The sequence below is a fragment of the Lampetra planeri genome, chromosome 6 (assembly GCF_965212315.1).
Source record: "Lampetra planeri chromosome 6, kcLamPlan1.2.h2, whole genome shotgun sequence".
NCBI classification, from domain to species: Eukaryota; Metazoa; Chordata; class Hyperoartia; order Petromyzontiformes; family Petromyzontidae; genus Lampetra; species Lampetra planeri.
In genome coordinates this window covers 6,783,728-6,802,162 of record NC_136112.1, presented here as the reverse complement: position 1 = coordinate 6,802,162, position 18,435 = coordinate 6,783,728, and the positions used below count along the sequence as shown (strand labels likewise).

General features: G+C 43.1%; 2 protein-coding genes across 4 annotated transcripts in view; one reads left to right on the top strand and one right to left on the bottom strand.

Annotated features, from left to right (window-relative positions):
* Window positions 1–12,422, bottom strand: part of LOC144719462 (ankyrin repeat domain-containing protein 13B-like) — a 56,261-nt gene extending 43,839 nt beyond the window's left edge. Inside the window, exon 1 of the mRNA XM_078595393.1 lies at window positions 12,219–12,422. Within this exon, the coding sequence (XP_078451519.1) occupies window positions 12,219–12,323 (105 nt within the window). The 5' untranslated portion in view covers window positions 12,324–12,422. The remainder of the gene's footprint in view (window positions 1–12,218) is intronic.
* Window positions 12,423–13,165: 743 nt separating this feature from the next.
* LOC144719461 (ARF GTPase-activating protein GIT2-like) overlaps window positions 13,166–18,435 on the top strand; it is a 71,511-nt gene continuing 66,241 nt past the window's right edge. For 2 of the 3 annotated variants that reach the window (XM_078595391.1, XM_078595390.1), the window contains exons 1-2: window positions 13,167–13,423; window positions 14,571–14,670. In XM_078595391.1, the coding sequence (XP_078451517.1) occupies window positions 14,619–14,670 (52 nt within the window). In that variant the 5' untranslated portion in view covers window positions 13,167–13,423; window positions 14,571–14,618. Of the gene's footprint in view, window positions 13,424–14,570; window positions 14,671–18,435 lie in introns of all 3 variants that reach the window. The other variant, XM_078595392.1, reaches the window with a different exon arrangement.

Here is an 18,435-nt window from a genome sequence, read left to right as displayed (position 1 = left end):
GTAAACATTTCTGGATCTAGGACATACGCACAATCGCTAGCCTTTGCACGCATATGCAAATTAACTGGCTTTTTTCTATTTCTCTGGACGTTTATTATAATTTCGGGCCAGCTAAGGAACCCCACATTCTAAAAGCATCGTGCATTACTTTCACGATACAGTGATCGCAGGTTCAAGGTAATGCTGCGTGGAAACGGATGCGGTTGATAACTGTTTTTTTGGGTTAGATCGCGTAAATATAAATGTGTCATTAAACCCGCCACCACCCGACACAGCCAACTAGTAAGGTTTGTCACGTAAACAGAATATGCCAATTCGTTACTAGTACAGCACACTGGTGTGTTGGAGAATAAATCCACAACTTTATAATCTGAGTACGACGTTTCGCCAGTAATTACAACTAGCATCAGGCAACAATCAGATTTGTGGAAAATATATTTACCCGATCTAACCCAAAAAAACCTGTATTATGGATAATATTGGTCGCGAAAGCCTGTGTTAATGGATGCGGTTGACTAAACTATGATACAGTGTGCTCACATTACACTGTATTTATAAAGTGTATTTATTCCATTGTAATTGTGCTGTGTCGTGCAGCGACGGCAAAAAGGTACAAGGTTGAAGCAGTATGAGTGAAAAGGTAATTTATTCTCAAATATATATTAATCTTCTTGCATATAAATGGATAATCACTGCATATATGATGAAGAAAAGGCACATTCCATTTCGCTATTTTGGAAATATGATAAGGAGACAAACATTAAATCCAAATGAGTTTTATTTCTACTAAATGCAGTGTTATTGATTAACATGTAGAATCTTTACTAAATATATAGTTTGACAATGTATCTACGTATATGAACAACCCTATAGGTTTGTATACTTCGGGATAAAAATATATATTTAAACTTATGTTGATAGTATTCTTGACAGTATTAAACACCCACCACAAACGCTGGTAGGCCGTTCAAGATGTGCGGACAGTTTAATCTTCATAAAAAGGATGAAAGGAAAAATGATGCATTACAAATTTTAAGAAATAATTTCTTTGTAAATCCAGTTTGGGTTCATATGGCTGTACTGTATTGTATTTTTTAATTATAGCCAAACACATTTGATCCAATTTGATATGGGGAGTGCTATGGGTTGATCGTTTTATCGACATTTATCCTTTTATCCAAGTGACAAAGCGTAAATAAACGTGGATTTTTTTGGTGCCACTTCTGGGTTCCTTGCTGTTATCCGCACAATGTCTTGGAAATAGAAGAAGAATGTATCTCACAAATAGGAAAGACCTTGTGAGTGCAAAGGCTAAGTGGATAGACGAGTTTTACTGTAAATGTTAAACATGCCCGTGTGGGTAAATGTTACCGACATTGGCACGATCATGGCTAATTTCCAGCCTGCTTTCAAGGACCCTTTTTTCTGACATTAACGTAACCAAGATGTCGATAGCACTTCTAAAGCGTCGCGTCGAGGGTTCTAAGTGGCTGAGCATTAATTACAAAGGAGGAAACCCATTAACAACAGCACTTACAGTGCATTAGAATTTGGATTTATGTCGCTTCTAAATGCGGCGGCGTCTCAAGACGCTGCACATAAGTGGGACACGGGCATCTGGGGAAACCGCCAGACGTATACGTCCACTGGACGCGTTTATATTATAGTGATCAGTCATGGGCGGAAGCGAACAGTCTTCAATTGTAACCCTTAGATTTATTGTGCAAAAGGAATAACTGGCCAGTGTATGCCTGAAAAATTGAAAGACTCTGTGACATACTCTTTGGTTCTTTCCAGGGGCGGTTTCTTCATTAGGGCGATACACCACCAATGTCATTCAACCACAGAGTCACGCTAGCCGTCACTGTGCCTCTGGATATAGTCCAATCAGCGTCATGTCACGTTCTGTGGAGTACCGCCTCTTTTTGGGCGATTTCACTCCGGCTGAGAATCGCCCCGAGTGGTCCCATAGACTTACATTCAAAGATGTTTTTTTTCGAACGGGGGGCGCTGCAATGCATTCTCTATGGCTTCCGGGAGGGCTCGCACTAACGTGCTTACGTCATCATACGTAAGCACGTTTCATCCAACAATATAATTTGTCGCCACCTAGTGGAATCTTTAATAAAAGAAACTTGAGTGGATTGTATTAATAGTGAGTATAGAAACAAACAAGATGTATTGTAAGAGTCACTTTATTTTTCATTAATATTAAAGAAGTGAAGTTGCCTTTACATGCTTAAGCTGTTAATTTATCCTTTGCATGGGTGGACCTTATCCTTATCAATCATCCAGACATTTGCCCCCCCTGAGAGATTTTGCAGGAGCCGCCACTGGTTCTTTCGTAAAGTCACGTATAAAGATAAAATAATAAATTAAATACTGTCAAATGTTCTACTACTGTGAAATGCCCTACGAGGATGAGGCTGATAGGGGAAGAGATGCAATGCAGGCGAGAGTCTCTCAACTCCAGTCCTTGCTACTCCTCACGGTGCGGAGTTCTGCAATTACCGTGATGATTACCAACCATCCGGTGCATGCAGTGTGTGTGGTGGCTTTAAATATTCACGTGCATTTTTTTTTATATTAGTGACGGTGAATTAGCAGGTCACATGCGGTGGGGTAAATGTGGGTTACCACCGCCTCTTCCAAGACACCTAGTGTGGAAGAGGAAGCCAGATACCCTCTAGAAGGGCTCTCCATTCATTCAGCTTGTGCATAATCGCCAAGCCGCGCTCTCTAGACCGTCCTCTGGTGGAGGTCCTTCCACCAAGTGGCATGAGCAATCCCTGCAGTCACGAAAGCTTTAAATCGAAATTTAACCGCCACTACGGGGTGGGATTCCACAAAACTTTAAGATCCTTCAACAAACTCCGGGATAAGAAGGCTCAGCTAATCGAGTCTCTCACCTTTCTGAAGAGATGCCGCGACTCTCCTCTTGATATGCAAATTCCTTTGTCAAGGCGCTCTTCCCCCTCCAACCCAGCTTAAATATACGCTGCCAAGCATGGTGGTGCTCATTCAGACGCTGTCTTTCCGACAGACCTGTTCTTCACCTGAGGACGGCTGCTTGCGTTCTGGCCGAAACGTCGTGAGAATTATTTTATTATGTTTTATTTTTATTATTTTATTATTTCCCTTCTACGTGACTTTACCGAAAGAACCAAGAAGATGAATCCCTGCAGTCACGAAAGCTTTAAATCGAAATTTTGGCATGAGCAAGTAATTGCAGGGCTGCACCTTTATCTACAAAAGACTGGTACCGTAATCACGAAGAGGTGGGCCGTGGGGGATGGCTCGCAAGGTCTGGAGTTGAAAGACACTACTCTAGACCACGCTGAATGTATTCCGGTGCACGCGATGATTCCTGAATGGCTCTCTCATCTTGCAATCACTATCACTGGTTACCACCAATGCCGAGAATGCGTCTGTCCTGCCTATTGGCATTATTGCTTTTTTTTGTCCGTATAGGTAATCGTTACGGTTGCCACCTCCGGAGGTAAAACAAAAATAGGATATACTCTTTGGTTCTTTCGGTAAGTCACGTAGGTAGAAATAAAACAAAAATAAATCACGACGTTTCGATAGCAACACAAGCCATCGTCTTCAGGTGAAAATCGCGACAGCCGCGATGTCTGCTGCGAGCAGCACGATGTAGGATATGTCATTGGTAGAATAATATATGACAATAGCAGGTCAGGGGAGAACTCCATGTAAATGCATTGTCTTGAATGGTAGATTATAATGAAACTGACAAAACCAGGACCTTTAATATTCCGGGATAACTTACAGATTTCCCAGGACAGTGAGCTCAAAAACACGGCACAATCCGGGGAAAGCCAGGACAGGTGGCAACTAGAGCAATGGTTAATGAAAAGATAGATTAATCTTTGGGATGGTTTCCTGAGTCATTGCGTGCGATCTGTTGTGCATGATGGTCACCAATACACTATTAAGGCTCAACTCTGTTTCGCATCGGAAATCTGGTGATATTGGGTGCATGCTGGGTGATTTGTCATATACTGCACATATATTAATACGGTACAGTATGGTATAAAATACCCAGCCTTAACCACTCCCACCTGTCCTCCGAACTGTCGCCATAATTACACCACCACTTTTAATAACCCCACTCTTTATTTAAAGCACTATTATTTCATCTACAATTTGTTTTATTGTTGTAAAGTGCCTTGGCTTAAGCCGCTATATAAATCTAGAAATATAAGACCCAACCGACCATTACACATTACTTCCATACATTTGCCTTTACTTAAACAAAAACAAATTAAAGGCATAATTTTACAATGTTTGTTTAAAAATCTCAGATTACACAAAATGACCACATAGTACAGTGCAATGAAAACTGATAACTCCTTTTTAGAAAGAAAAAAAAGAATCCATAGCAACACAGGTCCATCCGAAAAGGGAGACGCATCATCACAATAATGATGACGACAGAAAATCGGTAAATCACACACACCGCACACAGTGAAAATGGAGACCTAATGAAAACAGACAGGGCATTTGCTTGTCCTGTACATTCATATTATGACAACAGTGCCTCTATACGAGCATCGCTTATGACCAAATCGTCCTTAAATAAACCACGCCACGGCAGATATCAAAACGCTGTTCGGGAGTTGAGCCCGGTTGCTTACTCAGTCGGGTTGACTTGCCAGGGATTGCAGACGAGCGAGCCGTTCAAATGTGAGAGAAGACCGTGCTTGAGGAGTGCCACCCACGCCTTGCGCGTGGGGTTGCTGCCTCTGGGCTGGTCCTGGTTTCCACGCAAATTAAGCCAAACGCTCATTTGAAATGGGACCGGCAAGGAAAAAAACCCACTGGTTTCCACGCAAATTAAGCCAAACGCTCATTTGAAATGGGACCGGCAAGGAAAAAAACCCACTGGTTTCCATGCAAATTAAGCCAAACGCTCATTTGAAAATGGGACCGGCAAGGAAAAAAACCCACTGGTTTCCACGCAAATTAAGCCAAACGCTCATTTGAAATGGGACCGGCAAGGAAAAATACCCACTGGTTTCCACGAAAATTAAGCCAAACTCTCATTTGAAATGGGACCGGCAAGGAAAGAAAACCCACTGGTTTCCACGCAAATTAAGCCAAACGCTCGTTTGAAATGGGACCTGCAAGAGGCCCTCCAAGAAAAAAAAAAACATGCCTGGGACTCGATGAGGCTTTCCCGGGCAATTGGAAAAAAATCATTTTCATTACGGTACGAAATTAATTACTGATGCAATACTCGGATTTATATGAAAAATTTGCATCAGTTGTAATACATTCACACTTCTTAATGCACAAAAGGGTGTAAATATAAACTACAGAATAAGGATGATATTGTACATACTGTTTCAAGAATTATATTCTAAATAATAAAATATACTTCACTTCCCATCGTACGTTGTTCAAAGAATGGCCCGAGCTGTATTTGCACCGTCTCGATTTTATTGCTTTCTAATGTAGTGACCAATTTAGCCTCGCTGTATTATGACACTGCACTTCTCTCCTATCAGACAATGTGGCCGGAGTGCTGGTAACAGCTGCTTCACCATGCCTTCAATCTGACAGGACAGCAGTATTGAGTACACGGTGGCTCGGGACAAGATCGCACAGCTGTGCTGCTGTCTGAAGATTGCACGCACTCAGCGTAAGACTTGCGTCCTTTAATTTTACTTTCAACGAGGAGTGAGGTATTATCCAGCTTCTGTGTGCGAGAGACACAGTATAATTATCACTCCCGCTCGAATTCCTGCCCTGCCCTGTATTTATACACATGCATATTCGTGGATTGTTAAGCCCATTCTGTGAGAGTAAATTCAGAACGTTAGTTATGCATGGGGCATCCATAAAGCTACTGTCCGTTATGAAAGAATGATCACTTGGCAGCACTTTAAAATAGGTCGTTACAATAATATACAAAGATCCAAACAAAGATCCCCCATATAGCCTTAACAGACTGCAGGGGCAAGTGCTGTTAGCGAGCACCTATTAAGGCCGGAACGGTACACGAGGGGGTGGGTGGCCAGCACCACGCCCGACCGCCTTTGTCTCCCTAGTGGCTATGTTTACACACCGCACCAGGTACTCATTTGAGGCTGAGTCGACCTAGGGGAGGCCCGGGACCGGTTCAGATAATCGTCACTGATGTTGGCCGTGAGCGGGAATCGAACCCGGATCGCCGGGTTCATAGCGCAGCGCGCTAACCGCTACACTACCACTCCCCACACAATATACACACACACGAGCACACACACGAGCACACACTTGGTCGTGAGAAAGTTAACATGCATCGTATGACTCTCATCCTTATAATCCTCCACATCGTATCGAGGTTTATGCGCCCTAGGTGTTCGCCAACACCTTGCGTGTCATTCTTTAGAATGCTTCTGTTATGTGCTTGATAAAATCGCACAAGCATCATGCAAGTATAATACTATGAAAAAATAATCGATGCCTCGGGTTTCCTGGCTGGCTGCTGACTGACCTCCTCTCCATCCCATAATAACTCTGTTGTCAGTAGGTGCAGGAAGTTGCCACCGAAACTAGCTGGGTAACTGGCTAAACGGAATTTGCCGTGCAACAAATTAACATTCAATCGCATTGAAACGGCAGAAGCAGAAGTTCATAAGACGTAAATAGACAGTGACACCGAAGAGGTGGGAGTAACGAATACAGACGGCTCTCACACGGTCCATTTGAAATTGCCAAAATATTCTTTAAATCCTCGAGAACATAAAAAACCTCAGTATGTAAAAACAATTTACATTTTAAGGTGCTAATTATTACATTGGCATTTTGATACGTAAAAAGCAGGCTACTTTTAGTGCTCCGAATGCAGCTCATGAGAAGAGTATGAAAATGACAGCTGTCTCTTATTTTTCATTGCAGAGCAAACAGGTTCTCTGCTAGTATTACATTTTTAAAAAACAAGTTTCCTCGATGGATTCCTGGCTGGCTGGCTGGCTCTGCGTGATGACGTCACCGGCATTCCAGTGCTCGTGTTTTCAGTCGTACAAGAAAGAAAACACCCAAGTATGTATGCAAGGAATGCATTGCCAACATTTCAACCACGGTGAAAAGCATCTTCCAATTACGAAGATTTAACGATGGATGGTACTTTTGCGGATACCTTGTACCGTATACTAACATGTTCAAATGCTTTAATAAAAATGGTATGGAACGCTAGAAACACAAACATACAAATGAATTATTCAGGTGGAGAAATGAATATGGTTAATGTTCATAAATTGCTGCAGAAATGTGTATATATATAACCTGGGGGTAAGGTCTAACAGAAAAAGTTACTATTAAAAACGCATTGCGCCTAAATTGGATTCACGAATTGGTCTTACATGCAAGTGAGGCTTGCACAATAAATCTGAAAAACAATCAAGCTATCGAGTGAACTAATTTGGCAGCAGACGGGGCGCGCTTAGAATGTTATGCCCATTGGGGCCGGCTGACAACACAAGAGTTATAAGTTGTTGGGACATATTTCTACCAATGAGTGTTTTTTATTACTGCCCCAGTGGAAACACCGCATGTGAGATAGGGAAGGTGAGAATGACTTGCATGAGGCAGGCAGGCAGGCACACTTGGATCCCGTTTTCAAAAGGCAATAATACTGTATGGTGTAGCGACATTCTACACATACTCATTCGTCTTATCTTGTACTTTAATTCCACCAAGGCCCAACACACAGGAGCGTTGTATTCGACATTTTAATATCTCTCCACATCGCCACCCCCTGTGATGTCGAAAATGCCAATTGTTTGAAATGTTGTGATTTTTTTTAAAAGCTTCCCCTGATTCTCACATTCTTAGGTGCTGTGTGTAGGTGGAGATAAGCAACACTTCATAGTATATGGAAGATTTTATAGACTAAAACAAAACGACACATTTGTATATTTACACGATCTAACCCCCAAAAAACATGTATTATTTAAAATACTTATTTGCATCTTTATCTTCCAAATCTACGATGGAAAATGCAAAATTTGACCTTTAAAATAAATGGCATGCTCTCATAAAAACTCAACAAATGCCAATATTTCGATGCTACTCACACTAAAGTGATTACTTTCTTATCCCTCATGCCACAGGGGTTGAGATATTAACTACCTCGCCTTGTATACAGGAGGGCGTGGTTTTGATCCCGACCCTGATTCCTGTATATTTGGAGATGGCGTGTTCTTCCCGTGGTCGTGTAGATTTTTCTCTGGGTTCCTCCGGTTTTTTCCTCCACATTTAGAAACATTACGTTTAGAGTATTTGGCTATGATAAATTTCCACATGATAAGCCACTTCGTTGAGCGATCATTTGTGGCCAGGTCACTTCGGAAAAAATATCTATGTAGCTCAGTGGGCTTTGCCTGTTAATATAAAAATTGTAAAAAAATAATTGTTTCGACATTTCAATTGTTATAATTATCAGATTTGCTTTATATGTAATTATTATGGTACTTTAACCAGGGAAATTTAGATATTGCATTACCTTTTACTAGGAAGTGTAACGATTGGCGAAATGCTACATGGATTTTGAGAGATGGTGCCTTCAGGAAGGCCTTCATTCAACAGTAGATTGATCCTGGCTGCTGCTGATGATGATGATAAAACGAATTACCTCTACTGTCACAGAAATTCAATGCATTGTGATTCATCGTTGTGATTCAATTAAAAAAGCGATTCTGTTTTCTTTGTATCGTTTGTGCCATGTAATTTGTATTGCCTCTCATTTATATTGTCTCTCATGTGCATGTGATACATACCCTGTCTTTCCAGGAGAAGGCAGTACCAGCAAGTGGACTAATCACCATCTATTTGCACCTGCATGGAGATTTAGTGTTGTCCACTCACGTGCATGGGGTTTCTCTAGGTGCTCTGGTTTCCTCCCACTTATTATTATACACGCTCATTAATTGTGGATAAGTAAATTATTATTACCACAAATATACACAGCATTTCTGTAATTACATACTATATTTTCAAGGACAATGCATAACACTGTGTTGTGGTATGATGGATGTTATCACATGTTTTCCCAGTGATTCACGGATAGTATCATAAAACAGTTACAGGGCATTTTAAAAGCGCTGATCACTGAAAGATTAATGCTGGTGCTTGGAAATCATTTATGTATTGTATCTCAAAATTAACAGAAGCGTCCCTAAAATCATGGCTGATGATGAGGAAATTACTCCATCAACAAACTGTGATCTATCTGCCGCTGAATGAAAGCCTCTCCAAGCTGTTGCCATCCCTCCCTGTCAAACGATGCCACAATCAATCTCGCTCCTGAACACGAGCCGATTTCATCTTCAGTGTTTTGCCGCCAGTGGTTGCCATTCCATCGGTAGCCTCAACCTATTATCCATATGTATCTTATTTAGAATTAAATTTAATATTTATTATGGTTTATTTAATAAGTTCATAACGTTAAGTGGTGTATGTAAACACTGTCTTTATTTTAATAAATATCTATATTTTACCATGGTTTTGTTTCAAATTACAGGACATCATTTGAACAATTTTTAATATTATTTGAGCTTTTTTTATTTCAAATTAAACAATGAGATACATTATTAACCAAGCCAAAGGCTATTTTATTTAATAAGATAATTGCTACAAAAACGCCATAGCACACTCTGTACTGCCGAATGGCTTAATATAAACTAAGCGTGTATTTCCACCCCACAATCGTCACTGAAAGTACAGTACTTTCGACCAAACGAGAAAGACAAGCCACATTATAACTTGCAATTTGCATAAAGGTCTTAGAGGGTGTGGATAAGCTAACAATTCAATCGCTCGCAGTAGTAAATCCATCAAATGTGCTGAGTTCTGAGTTATAGTGCACATACACATATCCGATTGCTTTAGTTCATGGTATCTTTTTCACCAAATTAGATATGAAGTGAGCAATCTCATTGCCATTCAAATCTGTAAATGACACGAAAAACCCAACATAAAATGCAAATTGCCATTTACAGATTTCGATATTTTTGGCACGAGTCAAGTTAATGGGCCTCATGCTACCGAAGTGGGAACTCCACATATCTGGCTCCCAATGGGAGACAGAATAATTCAGTGCTTGACATCTCTACTGTACCGACAAGTCCTAACAAGGACGGAACCTATCTAAAGGTGTATATCTCTGTATATCTTTGATGGTGACCTAAGGCAGGAGAAAACAATGCAATTCTTCAAAAACTGCTGAAAGCGTATTTGCATAATGCAAAAGTGCCGAGTGCTTTTTATACGTGTTTGTGTGTTGTGTGAAATCTCACAGCGATCAGCACCTGGCTTGTACAGACCTTCAGTAGGTTCCCTGTCCTTTATACACTGGGATGGTACATCATGCATCTGCCCGCTCACAAGGCCAGTCCACTTTGTTCACAAGTGGAACTGCCACATTCTTTCAGGATATTTCAGGCTGACCTGGCATGCTCCATGTTGGATTCCATCATCAAAACAAGGTTTTTCTTTCGCCTTTTAATTCCACCCCTTAAATGTATCCCGATTGTGCCGAATTCAGATCTCACGCACAGCAGCAGAGTTAGAGAACGGCCCACAGTAGCAGATATTACAGAGTTACTTCTGAGATCCATTCAAGTGACCTCTGGTGTACACAATAGAAATGAGCACTTTCCCACTCATTCTGCATTTTGAAGTAATGTTAATTGCATGACGACCAATTAAAACCAATATTTGTAATTATCAGAGCTGGAATTTAGCTAGATAAAGTGCAGAGCAAGATTTTATTTATTTATTTTACACTAGAACACAATCTCATACTTGTCCAAAACTAGATTTGTAGATGCACGTTTAACTCAATAAACCAAAACTATGTGTCAAATGCTGCATGATGTCACTTAAAACTGGGTGTTCAATATAGTTAAATTCAAGAAACTATAACTCAAAGTATAGGTCCCACCCCGACCTGTATATGCAATTCTGAACATTATGCATCATCTAGTGCTCTGGAAAAATAGTTCATCTTCAAAAGGTGAGGAAAGGAGTGAGAATAATGTTTAATTTATAGTTTACCCATGATGTTAACACCAGCCATCTGTACTTGCAACCCACGCTTACGTTACATTGACCATATGGGTGCTATTCTCTTAGATGAGATGGAGCAGGAGGCACAATGGTTAGCGCACGGCGCTATTAACTGTAACCCGAGTTCAATTCCCGTTCACGGCCAACATCAGTGGCAAGTGATATCTGCTAAACCGGTCCTGCCGGCTCATCATTACACTCTACTTCAACAACCCGCATTGACCAGCGTGGTGAAGTATGATCAAACAGGACAGAGACAGCACGGCGAGGTCTTGATCCAGCAGTGGATGGACAAAGGAGTGTAATTTTTCTTTGAAATATATATTAGATATACAGTACTGCAGACATACATCGCTTTACAGTAACAAAGAGGAAAACGGAATGCATACCGATGTGACAGCTTCATACACACCCAGAGGATCGTAATGAACAGAATGTGAAGGGCGAAATTTCAACAAAACAATTGAAACTGCAGTGTAGTAATGCGTAGCGAATTGCTCATGTTAACGTTTTATTAAGTATTTAATTCTAGAACCGCAGAGCGTGTTTAACACGATTGGCTGATCATGCACTGAAGACAAATTCTGCTTGCTCCATTTCAGAAACCCAACACCCTGGGAAATCACACACCTTTTAAATGTATTTACTACTGGTGCAATATGCATTACAGCATGCAATAAAGGGTAATGCAATACCAATCCACGTTCCACTGATATTATTTACAGAAATATGTTATGCTTTAATCGGCGTTTATTTGTTTTTATCACCAATGTAAATTAAACTAATAATACGCTCGTTATATATCAAAGTTCTCCATTGTACAAAACATTCAATTAGCTCAACCCCCACAGCGTGTTAAATCAGAATGAGTAACTGTGTGTGTTATTACACATTTGCTTCGCAAGCACAAACACGCGTGCCGACAATTCACCCTCGTAAAACTGAACTCCAAAAGTACTGTCGCCCTGACGTTAATCGAACCCCATTATCACCATCATTCCCAATCAAGCCCAATGATTGAGTTGCTCAGCTGGATAAGGGGACCATGTGAGAGAGAGGGGCAGCGTGCGGGGTGATGGCAGTGCAACCGAACGGCACCACCAGAGCGCGGCGGCTGTCACCAAAGAATCCGTCTGGATTACCCGACTGCTGTTCAGCTCCTTCTCCAGGGCGGACGTCCTGTCGTCCCACACCAAGCGATGCAGCCGGCAGCTTTCGGCGGCAGACGCTCGGAGCGGTGATGACATCCTCCTGCACGGGCTCTCATAGCCCCCGAGCGAGCACCAGCTCCGCGGAGCGCCGCCGCGTTCCAATATGCATGGCCAAGGCAGTGTCTGTCAAACCCACAGCCCTATGTATGGAGAGGTGAGTTTTATTGTTTATTTTATTGTCTTTTTTTACCACCCCCCCCCACCACCCCCGCCATGCGAGTACCCACCCCTCGGGGCCGGTCGCCCCTCCCTGTGTAACGCGTGTCAAAGGTAGGGCGCTATCCCAGGCGTAGCCCGAGGAGGGAGCCTCCACGCCGCTTGTCCGCCACCTGTCACCACCACCATTACCATCGTCGTCGCACGTGGGCGGCACGCACGGCGTGGTCGCTTTCCCGCGACGGGCGCGACCAACGGCACGCAGATCGGGGGGGTGGGAGGCGGCAACGCGCCCAGGATTTTGCTCTCGTCACTGGGGATCAGTAACTTTAACCACTCCCCCTCCCCCCCCGTCGATATCAACCAGCTTGGTAGCGTCCAAGATACGTAGGGCGTGGCCCTGCCGGCCGGCGATTTGATTGACAGGAACACACCCCACCCCTCCACAACAATTGCCACCGCCCCGTATCCACATTACGTACAGGCTTCCACCGCGTCATTGCATAGACGAGGCGGGGCTCGGAGTTGCCGCGAGCCAATCACACCCCCCCCCTCTCCCCGCCGCCCCACCCACCCGTTGTCCAGCGACCAATGGGAAGGCTCGAGCGATGCGTATGCGTGGTGGGAAATGCAAATGTGGGGCGGGGACATGCCCTTATTTGGAGTGTCGGCCACGCCCCCCCCACTGTGGGTTTGGCTGCACTCGGCTCAGCTGCTACGGCTGCTACTCACTGCCCGAGCTGCCGCTGCTGTTGCTGCTTAACGTGGTGGGGGGGAGTAGGAGGAGGAGGGTCTACAACTCCGAACAACTTAATCTCTCGCTTGCTTAAACTACGTAGCAGTAACTTTGTAAGAGCGACAGCGGGCCAATGAGTTGGGTGGACGAGCTACAGCACCTGCAGTGATTTTTTATTATTTCGTTTGTGCGTACAGCGGGCGTCGTCTTTGCGTTCGCGATTTAACTGCGGTTGTTATAAGTGGTAGGTGAAGCGTCGTGAGTGTGCTGCTGCTGCTGATGTTGTTGTGTGAGTATGCGTGGTTGTAGTTGGTGCTGTTTAGTGTGTGTTGTGGTCGTGTGTTGTGAGGGTTCATTATTGAGGGTGCTGTTGGTGAGTTTTGAGTATCGGCCGTAATGAAAGTGCGAGTTTGTATGCTGATTGTGCGTTGTGAGTAGTGTGTTTGTAGTGGCTGTGTGTGTGTAGTGTGTTGTGAATGGTTATATTATATTGTCATAGTCTGTCAAGTGTAACGTGAGCGTGTGGTGAGTGCATTGTAAATGAGTGTATTGTAAGAGAGTGTATTTAGAGTGTTGTGAGTGTATTTGAACTGTGAATGAGTGCAGAGTGAGTATTGTGAATGTTTATTTTTAGTGCGTTGTCATTATTAGGAATGTGCATATTGTGATTGTCTGGTGAGTTGTTAACGTGCGTTATGTGTAGAGCCTTTATTATACATGTGTGTGTTGGTGTCATGTGTGTGTGGTGGATTTATTGTGAATGTGTGCGCTGTGAGTGTAGTGTTTGTATTGTGAATGTGCAATGCATCGTGATGTGTATTGTGAATGTGTGCATTGTGAGTGGGTGTGTAGTGAACGTAGTGTGAGTGTATGGTGAGTGTATGGTGTGTTAGTGTGTGGTGAGTGTGTGTATGTTGTGCGAGTGTCTGGTGAGTGAGTGTATGGTGCGTGAGTGTGGGGAGTATGGTGAGTGTATTGCGTGGTGAACGTAGTGTGAGTGTATGGCGAGTGTGTGGTGAGTGTATGGTGAGTGAGTGTATGGTGAGTGAGTGTATGGTGAGTGAGTGTATGGTGAGTGAGTGTAGTGTGTGTGGGTGTATGGTGAGTGAGTGTATGGTGAGTGAGTGTAGTGTGTGTGAGTGTATTGGGTGAGTGGGTGTATGGTGTGTGGGTGTATGGTAAGTGTATGGTGAGTGTGTGGTGAGTGTATGGTGAGTGAGTGGTGAGTAAGTGTATTGTGTGTGCGGTGTGTAGTGAACGTAGTGTGTGAATGCATGTATCGTAGTCCACTTGTGAGTGAGTGAGTGCTTTGTGAATGTGTGTATTGCGAGTGAGTGCATTGTGAGTGAGTGCATTGTGAATGCGTGTCGTCTCGGTGTGTGTGTGTGCAGTGCTGGTGTGTGTCTGTGCCCTTTGGACCACGACACCCGAAGCTTTCAATGTCGCGAAAGTTGCGGGCTCCTGACGTGTGCGCAGACTGCAGCACAAGCGGTAAGAACCACACAACCTCGTTCTGTCTCTCTCCCTGTGTGTGTGTGCTTGTGGCCACATTGCTCTGGTCTCTCAGTGGCCAGGCACACACACGCACACAGCACCATAGCAGGATACATCCGTCAGAAGTTGCGCTGTCAAACGCGTGCGAACCTGTGTTAGTTTCCACTCCTTCCTCCCAATGCCGCAGTTTTTGTGCTGGTGTCATCACGACGCTGGGGTCAACTTCGGCCTCAAACTAGTGGCTGGCCTAAACACCGCCACTTAGAGAGACAAAGGCGGCCGGGCGTGGTGCTGGCCACCCACCTCGTGTGCCGTGCCGGCCTGAATGGGTTCTCGCTCACGGCACTTGACCCAACATTCTACAAAGCTGTCAACCCATACGGTTTACCCCGTATTCTTGTACAGGGAAATTGAGTTTTCAAGGTCCATGCGGGCGTACAGCCGTTTCATAAAGGGCAATAAAATGGTCTATTTGTTTGTGTTTCTCCATTGTGATGGGACTTTTGTAGGATTAACGGTGAGATTTATAAAGGGGCACGGGGTGACCAATAAGGTTTGAATTGGTCTGTAATAAGGTAGGGGCACTGATAAGGGGTTGGCAGGAGTCTGTGAAGGCTACACGGGGGGTATTTGTTTGTTCATGGAAGTGGCTTCTTCCCAGTGAGTGGTGGTCGTAAGTTCACGGTGAGACCATGAATTCTTCTGCTGCTCTGTGACATTGTCCCGTTTCCAAAAAAAACACACAACAACTTCGCATCGTTTTGAACTATCTTCGCACAACTGTACCTTGTAGATATATAATAACGTACTGTATATATGTGCACTGAAGGCTTTTGTCGTGAACGGATGTAGTGGAAAGGAAAATGTGTTTTTAAAATTTACAATCTAAATGTAAATACAATGCGTGTACATTATATCATACAGGAGAACTATTGCATGTGTCAAATTATGTATTTTTCTGGTGTACATATTGATAAATATCATAAACATCCGACATCAGCATTGTATGACGGTGTGTCTTGTATTTAAAACCCAAAAAACGATGATACACAGATCCTTAATTAAGATGTCGAATGTCAGTTTGGTTAATGATGGTAATCCGTATGGGCGAACCACTGTGCATAACAGGTGCTATATGCTGTGGGGTAGTGGAGCAAAATCAATTTTGACACCGCACTTGAATGCTCCTAGTATTGAACTAAACCCGAACGAACCAACGGGGTGAAGTATGGTCAGAATTACCAGTACTGCATGTGGAGGGAGTTTCCATCATCCAGCAGTGGATTGATAAAGTGGATCGTGTCTAAAGTAGAAAGTGTTTTAATTCGGTGCGACCTGCCTGCTATATGCCATGGTTCAGAGAAACACGGTCGTAAAGAACAACAACAACATATTGAGAAAAACAAATCTGGAAAGTGCTCAATAAAGCATGGAGCGATCTGTGCGTGGAATCACCCTGAAACACAAAGAGGAACACATGTCGATTTAAAGCTTTCGTGACTGCAGGGATTCATATTCTTGGTTCTTTCGGTAAAGTCACGTAGAAGGGAAACAAAAAATATATATAAAACAATTTTTTTTTATTGTTTCCCTTCTACGTGACTTTACCGAAAGAACCAAGAATAGGAACACATGTATTAGATAACGTACGCAGGTCAATGGCAGTATGTTAAACTACTGTACAGTTGAAGGAAAAGTGCGTATGGGAAAGATTAGCACGGTTAGCTACGTACGGTGGGAAAGAAGTTCAACATACATACAGGACACATTGCTTGAAGGAGGATGATGGCCCAATATTCAAAAATAGTGACGCAATAGCAGCCAAGGAATGGAGGAACCCGTCCCAGACAACAGTATATGTATGTTCAACTTCTTTCGCACCGTACGTAGCCAATCGTGCTAATCGGAGGTGTGGATACACGTGTACCGAGGAGATGGAACGATTAAATCGGCGTGTGTGCATGAGCTAACATGGATCGATGGTTAAAAAAGTTGGATGGATCATGGCTTTTGTTGATACTTTTTTCATAGCATGTTGCATGCGTACCATGTGTACTGTACTGTGCGTCTTTTGTATTGGTGAATATGCCCACAATGCAGATTATCCAACAAAGGACAATTTCCTTTGTTGAGAAAATCCTCACCGTCTCCAGAGTTTGCATAGGGTTTGTGCGGCCAATTCCCAAGCGAGTATTTTCCATGCGGGAGGAAACCGGAGTATCCGGGAACAATCTATATGTACAAGGGGATATCGCCACAGCTCCACACAGATGAATTCAATAATCCAGTGCTGTACCGCCAAATCCTGGTCAGCTCACAGCTTTTTCTCCCATAAAGAAACTAACCAGGCTCCACCCAGCAAAGCCATTGAGACTTCATCAGCTCAAGTGCATTCAGAAGTTTTTTTCCCCATAGGGATATTAGGTCGCCTACAAAACCCAGAGAAAACACACGTGGTGATGACGTTAAATATCCGCACACAAAGGTCAGAGTCATTTTCTGTACGGTAGTCTCTCAGTTAACGTTTTAATCCGTTACACGAAAACTACTGTCAACCAAAATAACTGTTAATCGAATATAGGAATTACAAGTTAAACGCATTAATCAGTTCCAAGGCGATTGGAACTTGACATTTTTCAGCCCAAATACGAGCGCTCGGATTGGCCGAAACTGGCGCCCGCGTACATGATGTACACATACCGTTAATCAAAATGTAAACATTTGAAACCATGGGGTCCTATGGAAGGCGAAACGTTAACCGAAAAACCGTTAATCGATGTCACTGTTAACCGAGGGACTACTGTACAGTCCTCCCATGGCCACCAGGTTTTGGGTATCACATGTGAATGTCTGTGTGATCCACAAACTCTGCATGCAAAGCTGTGGATCACAGGCAGTGGCCAACTTGCCATGAACACATGTAATCCGGTCAAACTTAAGCTGAGGTCTTTCATCTGTATTTTACTTCCTCTTATCTGTGTAACTGTGGACACGAAATACATTTACAGCGACATAAATGTCCCTTTGAACCCAGAAACCTGACATTGGTTCCCAACCATGGCCCTCTCCAACCAGCACTGACCAGCATGCTCAAGTACGGTCAGACAGCTCTCCCATGACCGGCTCAGCAATGGGAAGGCCTTCATCTATGTAGCGGATGGACATGGATATATATTATCTTATTAAATGCCCCTATTTACATTTCCTTGGGTAGAAATCTGGATTTTCCTTTTTACATCACTATTTTGTAGTAACAAAAAAAAGATTAAGCCATACAATGGCATTTAATTGCTTAGTTTTTTGGGAAGTCTATGTAAAATGTCACCGGGGCAGAGGTCGTGCACGTAAAGACAGTCAAGTTCATTGTCTTTTTTATTATGCTTTGTTAAATGACCCTCTGCATTATCTTGCTTCCATTGCCTTTGTTAATGGTGTGGGCAAATGCCACTCGCTGCAGTAAATTGACAATCATTGTTGTGGAATGAGAACTCGTTTGCTGTAATGCAATAATGTCTAGCATTGTTGTGTAAATCTCGCTGTGGCAGGGTTGTAACCTTTTCTCGTTATTAATGGTGTATAAAGAAGCATGCTGTGGGTATTTGTGTTGCACAGTTAAAATTGGCTCCATAAATGCAATATAGGATGTGGCAGCAGCCTGCGTCTCATTTGTGATGCACGAAAATGTCCCGTATAAATATCTCCCTTATTGTTAACAATGGTGGATAATGATCAGGTTTAGATAATTGTCAGCGGCGTCACTAT